Source organism: Takifugu rubripes, chromosome 15 (genome assembly GCF_901000725.2).
Source record: "Takifugu rubripes chromosome 15, fTakRub1.2, whole genome shotgun sequence".
In the NCBI taxonomy this organism is placed as follows: domain Eukaryota; kingdom Metazoa; phylum Chordata; class Actinopteri; order Tetraodontiformes; family Tetraodontidae; genus Takifugu; species Takifugu rubripes.
In genome coordinates, this window is record NC_042299.1 from 7,593,934 (window position 1) to 7,604,798 (window position 10,865).

At 45.8% G+C, this 10,865-nt stretch overlaps 1 protein-coding gene across 1 annotated transcript; it reads right to left on the reverse strand.

Moving 5' to 3' along the window:
- Positions 1-4,251: 4,251 nt before the first annotated feature.
- LOC101073570 (brain-specific homeobox/POU domain protein 3-like) lies at positions 4,252-6,987 on the reverse strand. Its single transcript, XM_003979702.2, has 2 exons — positions 6,515-6,987; positions 4,252-5,825 (listed from the first exon to the last, which is right to left on the reverse strand). Exons 1-2 carry the CDS (start codon positions 6,632-6,634, stop codon positions 4,902-4,904), a joined length of 1,044 nt encoding a protein of 347 aa, XP_003979751.2. The 5' UTR covers positions 6,635-6,987; the 3' UTR covers positions 4,252-4,901.
- Between the last annotated feature and the right edge of the window lie 3,878 nt (positions 6,988-10,865).

Consider the following 10,865-nt stretch of genomic DNA (forward strand, 5'->3'; position numbering starts at 1 on the left):
GGAGAGAGGGGGGAGAGAGGGGGAGAGAGAGGGAGAGAGAGGGGAAGAGAGAGAAGGAGAGAGAGGGGGAGAGGGGGAGGTGAAAGAGAGGGAGAGAGAGAGGGGAGAGAGAGAGGGGTGAGAGAGGGTAGAGAGGGAGAGGGGGGGAGAGAGAGGGAGAGGGGGAGAGAGAGAGGGGTGAGAGAGGGTAGAGAGGGAGAGGGGGGAGAGAGAGGGAGAGAAAGATTTGAGAGGGAGAGAGAGATAGAGGGGGAGAGAAGGGGGGGAGAGGGGGGAGAGAGGCAGCAGTAGACCCCTCTCCCTGCCATGATGGGGGGGGCCTGCAGAGGACACTTTCCTGTCCACTCCACTGACTCACGTCCTCCCATGATGCACCTGGAGCCCAACTTCATGTTTTCAATCTCACGTGGCGGTTCGGGGGGGGGGGGGGGGGGGGTTTGTTGGCGCTGCCCCTGTGAGCCGAATGAAGGAACAACAGGAGTAAAAATGAAAAATGTTGAGCAAATAAATATTTGATGCCGAGAAAACTGGAATCATCAGCGTGACTGAAGCAGTTCAGGCTCCTCAGCAGAACCTCCCTCACGTTAAGCCGGTTTTAATCCTCGGCGATGCTGCGGATTTATCAGAACAAAAGCCACAAAAAAGAACCTCCACCTCTGATTCTTCTGCATCTTTGTACTTGTTTTTTAATTTTCTGTAGTAATTATTTTGGTGAGGGAAGAGACGTGGGTCACATGACACGACCAGTTAAACACACTGTACTTGTTTTTAGTTTTTAACTGTTAGCCCTGATGCTATATATTCATTTACATTTATTTCTATTTAACAGACGGTGATGAACTCGTTCCTCTGTCAGCTCCTGGAATAATCCAGTCTGCGTTGAATGAATTCCAGCTGTTTGGCTGAACTTCTGCTGCTTCAGGTGAGCCTTTGTTTTGGGTCGGGGACAGAAATTCACAGGAGGGGAGAAAAAGGCCCCTCTCAATTATTTAAATCCAACAATTAACCAGGCGGCCTCCGGAACATGGCTTTCATCTGGACCAGGACGTGGCTGGGACAACAGCCCGCTTTGAATTATTAAAGGGAACCTTCTAAACTGTTCGGGTTTTGTTTGGGACAGAATGTTTAAAACAAAAAAAGAGGCACGAATTTTAGCTAAAACACAGCATCTGACATCGGATCGTGAAACCCATCGACGGCCGGAGCTGCTGCACCAATGACGTCATTTCAGCGGCGTGTTTGAGCCAAGGTGACACCTTCAGGAAACCATCAACCCATCTGATCACCTGCTGAGGTCAGAGGTCACCACGTTGATGCCCAGGAACGACAGGTGTTTCAACTAAAAATGCGTTAGCTCGGCCGTGCTAGTTCGGCCTGTATCTCCCAGCTAAACTGTTGTTTCATTGGAACCACTTCTCCTTCATCAGGTGCAGAATAACGCTCAAGGCTTTAAATTTTTTTTAAAAATTGTCTGATTGTTATTAAATTATGGGGTAAAAAGCAAATTGGCCACCCACTAAAACCCTTCAAACTAGCGTTAGCCAAAACAGGTTGATACTGAGAGATAACAGACGCAACGTAGCATCTTCCCGTGTGTCTGGACGCAGCACCGCTAATTTCATGACTCGGATCACGTTAGCGACACATTAAGGTCCAGCTTTGCATCATACGAACGGCAGCCATGTTGGATTCACCCCTCAGATTATTGCGGACAAAGAAACTTAAACTAAAACCAAGTGTTGGTTACCGTGACAACCACAACATAAAATCCAGGATGATGTTCAGCCGCTTGTGTCCGGGTATTTTATGTCAATCCCGATTATGTGTAAAATGATCCGATTCGTGGGGATTTTGGGGGGACGTTTTTGTCAATATTAGGCACAGATAACAAAGCCCTTTTCTTCATGTGTTGTTCTTTATCTAATCTTAATCCCATCGCTGCCACAGTTTGATTCCATCTTCTCATTGATTACACGGTCAATTATCTATAATTTATAGACTTCAGCTGGAGAGCCGCTGCACCATTAAACTTTGATGAAGTCGTGTTCAACACTCTTTGTTTTAGAGCAACATGGCAGCAACTGTCTGCTGGCAACAAATGAATCTGTCAATATTGACGGAAACAGCAAACAGGAGGAGACATTGATCACTTCCAGATCAATTAAACAAAATAAACCATCTCTAAACATGTGGCCTCTTTTACGTTTAGTTTATGTTTTTTTTTATTTTAATGACTCATTTGTTTATATGCTGCCATAATCAAAATTCCATCAATTTTTGCGAATTTGACACAATTTAATGTTTAATGTTGCATTTTTGTTTAAGTATCTAGAAAATAATAACTAGCAATTTAAAACTAAATGCTAAATAATCACGTAAAAAAGCAATAATGTATTTGATATTTATTATTAATCGCTGATAGATCTACATATAAGACAATGAATAAAAAAACGATTTATGTAACTTGTTCGTGTTTTCACTGAACAGGTTTTTGACATTGTACATCGAATTGTTACAAAATGTATTCTTTGGAGGTGAATTAAGTTTTTAGTTATGATTTTTCACACAAAGTTTTGTCCAATGTGTGTAATACTTTTACTTCAATGTTATTACTCCTTTACAAATACATTTTCCTCCTGAATTATCCTAATAAAATATATTAAAATTTGATGGAGTAGAAAAATAAGTGTTATTTTATTGCTATTTTTTTGGGATTAAAAAGATTCAAAGTTCAGTTGTTTATTACTTTTTAGTTTTATTTTTTAATATTCTATTTTCAAATAATAAATATTGGCGAAAACGACATGATTTTTAAGATTTGACGTTTGATTTTTGAGTTTTAGGTCAAACGTTTTTTCTCCTTTTTTTCCTAAATATGATCGAAGATTTGAGGCCTTTTCCTTGGAAAATAATTCAAATAAACTCTTTTAAAATAATTATTGTGATGAAATTAGGATTTTCGTTCGTGTTTATTCTTTTTTATTATTATTTTAGTTTCTTAAATAATTAAAGGAGAAGTTTGTGTGGGTTTATTTTCACGGCTGAGATGAAATTGTGTCTTCATGTTTGGACAAAACTGATCAATACCGGAGTCACTGAAGTGATCGGATCCGTTTATCATCTGTGGGAAAACCAGCTTCCAGACGGGCTTCTGCAGCTAATGTTTCAGAGCAACAGCTGCCACACACACGCGCGCGTGTGCGCGCTGCACAGGGCCATTTCATTTAGAGAAAATTGTTATTAAAAGAGATTATCAAGCATATTGATTAGCAAAAGGCTGTCCATCTGTCCGCATCATTTCCAATAACAATATTCGATTTCAACCAAAAAATTAAAAAATTAAAAAAGAGAAAGTTTTTCCAGAGGAGGAATTCAAACGTGCACGGTTTATTTCAGCTTCTGGCGCTTTACACAGACACAATTAAAGCACACTTTCACAAATGAAATATGCAAAGTCATTTTTTTAAACTCCAAAATAAATAATATTGAAATAAATAAGATGAACAAATAAACATAAATAAGGCCAATTCCCCTCAGAATATCTACAAAGTGCGCTCCATCAAATGTCAATAATAACAATAATAATAATAACAATAATAATAATATAACGGGGAATGAACAAAGGAAATCTAGATTTGATTGTCGAAGCTTGTTGCTGTGAACATACATGTTTACACATCAGTGACTTTTCTAAATCACCATTTGAAAGGATGACAAATCAAAAAAGATGCAGCTACGTTTGTGTGTGAAAATCACCATGAATGTGCCAACACTGAGTCATGAGGTAGCCACACTGATCCGTGTGTGTGCGTGTGTGTGTGAGTGCGTGTTATTGCGATGCATTCACTTGAGGTGGTGGTGGGGAGGGAGTGAGTGTGTGTATGTGTGTGCGCGTGTGTGTGTGTTGGGGAATAATTTTTCATATTTTTGAAGCCACAGGAACACCCCTCCCCCTTCTACTCCCCCCTCCCTCATATATTAAACCATGCAAAGGAGTTTTTGTGCCTCATAAATTAACAGTTTGAACCCCCCCACCCCCACCCCCCCACCACCCCTCCAGCCCCAACAAAGAAAAGTTGGATTTCATCTTTTCACACACGGAGGTGGAACATATTCACAAATATGTACAAAGATAAATATAAAAAAGCTTTTTAGGCTGATTCCGTCATTATTCTCATCATTTTTGTACAATAGCTGTCACGAGAACGACCCCCCCCCCCCCTCCCCCCTCCTCCCCCATCACAGTGGTGATCGTGTTCCCTCAGAGGTTCTCTGGAGAACTGGGGGGGTCCCCAATTGTCCCAGTGCGCCGTCTCTGTCAGAACACAAAAAGGTACTGATGCTGCGTCAGTCTGAAAACGCGGGGGTTGAACGTCACTTCCGGTTTCCGTCGGTCCTCACAGGTGTCCCAAAGTTCCCCAAAACACACCGGTTCGGTCCTCAGATCAGTTCACCTTCACCGGGGAACTCTGGAGGATTTTCCAGGCAAATATTTAAAATTCACATCAGATTAAATCATTTAATCCTGGTGTTTAGGTTTGAATTTAACGGGGGGAAATAATCTCAAAAGAAATCGGATTGAAAAATCTGATTATTAAATTTTAAGGAAGAACACACAATTCTGTATTTAAATGGAAATATTTGCGTAAATTAATCTAAAAAAATATATTATTTAGGAACCAGATTGATGAATTTAAATCTCCCGGAGACATTTGGCCCTAATTTTCATCCTTTAAGTGTCGGTGATTTTCAGAATATCTGAGATTTTCGGGTCTTTTCTCCGTCAGGTAAAGTGGGACCTGCGCGCGCTCGTGCGCACCTGTGCGGTCCCGGCAGCAGCACGCGCACCGGTGTACCTTTTCGCCGGGCCCTGACAGCAGCAGCTCGGCTCTCATGAGTCTTTAGTGCGTGGCAGAGAACTTCATCCGTTTCTGTTTTTGCCTCTGGTTGCAGAACCAGACCCGGACCACGTTCTTTTTCAGGTCCAGCTTCTCTGCGATGGCCGCGATCTTCTCCGAGGAGGGCCGCGGCTGCACGGCGAAGTACGCCTCCAGGGAGCGCTTCTCCGGGGCCGCGATAGACGTTCGTTTCCTCTTCTTGTCGGCGCCGTTGAAGATCTCCGGCTTGGCCATCTTCTCCCGCTGCACCCGCTCCGCCTCCTCCAGCCAGGCCTCCAGGATCGGCTTCAGGGCCACCATGTTGTTGTGAGACAGTGTCAGGGACTCGAACCTGCAGATGGTGCTCTGGCTCAGGCAGCCCACCCCGGGGATCTTCAGGTTGGCCAGGGCCGCGCCCACGTCCGCCTGGGTCACACCCAGTTTGATCCGTCTCTGCTTGAAGCGCTCGGCGAAAGACTCCAGTTCGCGGGGGTCCGGCTCCGCGTCGCCGCCACCCCCGAGGGAAGCGTGCGAGCCCAGGCCGTGCGGGTGCATGTTCATGGACTGGGAGTGATGGTGGTGCTGCATGTGGTTGATGGCCGACATATGCGCGGCGTGCGCCGTGTGCGAAGCCGTGGAACACACGTCCGAGCCGGTCATGCCTCCCAGCGAGATGCCCGGCGTGAGGTGGTCCAGCAAGTCGCCCTCTAGGCCCTGCGCCGGCTGGTGGTGACCCGGGTGATGGTGGGAGGTGAGCACGGACGGGTGGTGCAAGTGCGCCGAGGAGGAGGTGGGGGTGCAGGTCATGCTGGTCATGCTGGTCATGGTGTGGTAGGTGGCATCCGGCTTGAACGGGTGACTCTTCTGGGCGACGATGTCGACGGCGGCCAGAGCCTCGGCCCGCTGCAGGAGGGTCTCATCGAAGCCGGCGAAGATGTTCCCCTGGAGCTGGGGGGGGGCAGAGAGGACAGGCATCAATCCGGAGAAACAAACTTTAACACACGCGGCTCGATAATTATCACATGGCCCCACAAATAAAAAAAAAATCTAAATTCGACGTTTTACATCTGAGATTTTTTTCCCCTCAAAATTGTTTTAATTCGTTTGATTTACAATCGTGCGACCACCAACGAACCCGGGTCCTGTACCGAAATTCATTTAAAATTAATATTTACGATCTCCTGAATAATTTCTGCGGACAATAAAAAGTCTGAATGGGGCTGCGGGGACGCGTTCACGCACAGGGCCGTGCGTGTTTGACAGTTTCTGACATTTCTGTTCTTTTACAGATTTTTCCCCGAATCAAACAGCATTTCTCCACTGCCCAGAATTTTACAATCAGAAGGTAATAAATCGGTTTTCTAGATAAAATAATGTTAAAACTTTTCTGTTTTTTTTTTTTGCCTCGTGCGCTGTCATCTGGATTTTCCAATCATTCCTTCATAATCTCCATATTATTTTTAGGATTTTCCTTGTGACATTCTACATATTTGAACTTTTTCTTCCCTGATGTAACCGGATCAGAAACAAACTCATAAATTCTTTATTTCAAGGCTGTAAAGCGACACACGGATGCTTTTAAAATTCGGTTTCAGATCATCCAGAGAGCAAAATGAATCCAGATTCTGGGGACTCACCGACGGGGTGGGCAGGCAGGCCCTCCGGATGGCCTCGGAGCTGGAGTGCAGGGGCGTGTATTTGGGCTCATGCAGGATCGGGTGCATGCTGAAGGGCTGCTTGCTGTTCATCGACATCATGATTGCGGACGTGAGGGAGGGTCGCTGTGCGTCGTCCTCGTTCGGCTCCGTTTTGATTCGGTTCGGACAGAAACACCTCGAGGAACGGAAACAAGCGTGGCTCTCACGCGCTGAGAGAAGCGATGGAGGGTGTAAAAAAAGAAAAGAAGAGGAGAAGTAACTCCGGGACTCCTGCGGGGCTCCTTCTGTGACTGACTGATGAAGATGCTTCTCGACTCCGGCTCCTATATCTGACCTGGCCGCGCCTCCTCATTGGTGGATCCGCGAGCCCGCCCACAGACGAGCCTCCGCCAATCACGCTGCGGTCCCACACGATGCGGCCACGCCCCCAGCGCCCGAGGAAACATCAAAGACTGTTTAAAAAGTAAAAATGAGTAAAATAAAAAAAAATAAAAAATAAAAAAACACCAGAAAGGGGACACAGACACCAAAGAAGAAGAAATTTTGTTGAGTTTCATACCAGTTGTTATCTCTGTCCCAGTATAACCAGATCACTTACCTCTCTGTCCCAGTATAACCAGGCCATCTATCCTCTCTGTCCCAGTATAACCAGACCATCTATCCTCTCTGTCCCAGTATAACCAGACCATCTATCCTCTCTGTCCCAGTATAACCAGGCCACTTACCTCTCTGTCCCAGTATGACCAGACCATCTATCCTCTCTGTCCCAGTATAACCAGACCATCTATCCTCTCTGTCCCAGTATAACCAGACCATCTATCCTCTCTGTCCCAGTATAACCAGACCATCTATCCTCTCTGTCCCAGTATAACCAGGCCACTTACCTCTCTGTCCCAGTATGACCAGACCATCTATCCTCTCTGTCCCAGTATAACCAGACCACCTATCCTCTCTGTCCCAGTATAACCAGACCATCTATCCTCTCTGTCCCGGTATAACCAGACCATCTATCCTCTCTGTCCCAGTATAACCAGGCCACTTACCTCTCTGTCCCAGTATGACCAGACCATCTATCCTCTCTGTCCCAGTATAACCAGACCACCTATCCTCTCTGTCCCAGTATAACCAGACCATCTATCCTCTCTGTCCCAGTATAACCAGGCCACTTACCTCTCTGTCCCAGTATAACCAGACCATCTATCCTCTCTGTCCCAGTATAACCAGACCACCTATCCTCTCTGTCCCAGTATAACCAGACCATCTATCCTCTCTGTCCCGGTATAACCAGGCCACTTACCTCTCTGTCCCAGTATAACCAGACCATCTATCCTCTCTGTCCCAGTATAACCAGACCATCTATCCTCTCTGTCCCAGTATAACCAGACCACTCACCTCTCTGTCCCAGTATAACCAGGCCATCTATCCTCTCTGTGCCAGTATTATTAGTCCAGTCTTTGCGTCATCAGGTCTATATTGTTTTTAGATCAATTAAATTTAAGAATCGGATTTTTTTTAAATTCTGTTTCGGACCAGAGTGTGATTATCTGACGGAAGAGCGCGCACGTGTGCACGAAATCCGATTATTAATTGATGGAAGGAATTCCTCCGCCCGAACTCTCGTTCACTTTCCTGCCAATTACTGGATTAATTAATCATGCTTCATTTACTTACACGCAAACACGCGCGCGCGCGCACACACACACACACACACAGCTCAATTAAAGAATAAACAGGCTTGAACGGCAACTAAAGAGCACAAACAAGCAGGACGATGAAATATTCACAGACAGCAACTTGTCAATCAAACCGACTTCCGGCGGCAATCACGTGGGATCAGACAGAATAATTATCGCGACTATCAGCCGATCACGCATCCCTGAGGAGGGTCCGAGGTGGAGGGTGAACAGGTAATCAATAACAATGGTTATAATGGTAATCATATAATCAGTGTTTTTTGTTTGTTTGTTTAAAAAAAAAAAAGTTAGAGAACAGTTGTGGAAATTTAGTTTATAGTTATCCAGACACATTTTTCAGTCTGTTCACTCGAAGACGATCCTGGTCAGAACAGCTTCAGATTGCTCTACTAGAACTCTGATGTTCCACCAAGAACCTAAATTTCAAATTTTAATGCTCTCGTCCAGAGTTGACAGCAGCTTTCGACCTGCCGGGTCTCTGGGCTGCTTGTTAGCTAAAAGCTAAACATTGTGAGGCGTTTTCTAACAACGTGACACAAGAGCATCTTTGACACCCCGCTAACGACACCTACGCACGCTGCCAGTGGCAGCCATCTTGGACGGGGCAATCAAATCTAATCCCACTATTTTACACTTGTAATTAGATTAAATAAATGAACTGATCATTTTATTGATCCGTGACAGCTGATTGGTCGGCTCTGTAACTTTGTCCGTCCCTGCTGAAACTTCAGCTCCGGCTCGCCCTCAAATTGAAAGAGCAACGGTGTCAGGAAACCTGAGCGGCCATTGTTCTTGTTTTGGCTGCGGCCTCTCCAGAGGCTCCCCGGCACCCGCTCATCAAATATACATCATCCTCCCCCGGGAGGAGGGGAGGGGGGTCACGCCAGGCAGCTCTCTCCTCTGTACGTACGGAGTCCAGCTGGGATGGGAGGAGCCAGAGGAAACAGGAAGTTCATTTCAAGTTTATTGTAAGAGTTTGACATGACAACGACGGTTACCGTGGTTTTGCTACCTTTTACGTGATCCATAAACGCTCGCTGCATCTTCCCCTGGAGGTCTTAAAGACTCGCTACTGACCCATCAGGCCGTATGTGGTATTACAAAGAAGGAGAGAGCCGCTAGTTAGCTCGTTATTGTCGTCTTCATCACTGGTATCGCTGATATGTGTGTTTATTCACTCTTCTTCTTTAAAGCCGAAGTCAGAACTTGATTTTGACTTTTGCGTAGCTTTTTTACGGTTAAATCGTTCGTCTGGGGCGTTTGACTTCAGTGACATGCTTGAAAATCTGGTTTTGTTTTTGACATGTTGATCTAAAGCGCTGCACACGTGTGTGCGCTGGCCGTGCACGGAGGAACACGGGTGACTGAGTGTTCAGATCAGACGTCCGGCGAAGCTTTCAGCCGGCACAACCCGGCAGCCGACGCGGCGTATTTCTGCCACATTTAGCAAATGGACACTGAAGTGGAGCCGCCATCCAGCGTGGACTCAACCTCGCCGTTTCCTCCTCTCCTTCCCTTCTCCTCCACTCACTCTTGTCCTCTTTTCCCTCTCTGCTCCTTCCACCTCTGAATTATTGATGGCGAGTAAAATCTGACGTTGTAAACTTTGCTACCATTCACCAAATCGGGCCTGCGCTTCTCACCGAGGGGCCTCCGCCGAAGGGTGCATGGGCGGCGTCTAACCACACACTTTTAATGTAATTGCCTGTAGAGTTCCTTGTAAATATTTCATTGTCTGCCAGTACAAATTAAAGACACGAGGCTGGAAGGGGAAAAAAGGGGTTCTTTGGTACGCTCGGGGAGGGATCGCCCAGCACTTACCTGCACCGGTAGGTTTGTCTCCGTCCTCCGAGGAATCGGGAGGTGTTCTGGTCCACTGAGCATGGAGAACATGAAGTCGTCTGTGTGTCGATCGCTACTCTTTCAGGAAAAAACAAATACATCTGGCTTTATTATGTTAAGTAGAAACAAAATAGCAATATTCCCGTTGCTCCTGTTTGGCTAAAGTGGCTCTGCAATGTTTAACAGACTTGGTTCACTTCAGGAAGAATAATTTTCTACTAACTGGTCAATTAGGTGCTCTTTTGACACATGATGCTACACAAATGATGCTAATGCTAACTGAGAAATGAGTTCTACACCCAGTTGCACCAGCGTTGTATAAGGCACTAATGGATTGCGGAAGCGACTCCAAACTTGTTACGCCTGCATCTTATTTTTGGAGGGGGTTCTCTCGTGGAGAACAGGAGAAAAAACAGATCTCTTAGTTTAGAACAGATTATCTGGATGTTCCAAGTGGGACCAGTGTGATGGAGAGAACGTTCTCAGCCTTGAACATCAGCGTGTGGTCCTCGTGGTCAGAAGTTCCTTCTGGGAGAAGTGGGAACCTTCTGGTTCGTCAGTCTAACAAGCCCTTTCAAATGATGTGCTCCAGGCTTTGTGGAGGAGAAAGAAAAGAAACAGAGAGGTGGAGAGAGAGAGGTAAAATATGTATGAAGGTGGTACTGTAAGCTGAGTGACTGGGACAGGATGTTACTGTATCGCTGCTACTTTAGCAGAGCAGCCTCGCTGTGAAATGGCCGGGGAGGCTTGTTCAAGACTGAGTCTCTGAGGAATACGAGCATCTTCCAACCAGC

Excerpts from the sequence above, each read along its gene's own strand:
- LOC101073570 (XM_003979702.2), bottom strand. The coding sequence starts at position 6,634 with ATGATGTCGATGAACAGCAAGCAGCCCTTCAGCATGCACCCGATCCTG. Across the intron at positions 5,826-6,514 it reads CCTGCCTGCCCACCCCGTCG|CTCCAGGGGAACATCTTCGC; the intron begins GTGAGTCCCCAG and ends GCCCCCCCCCAG.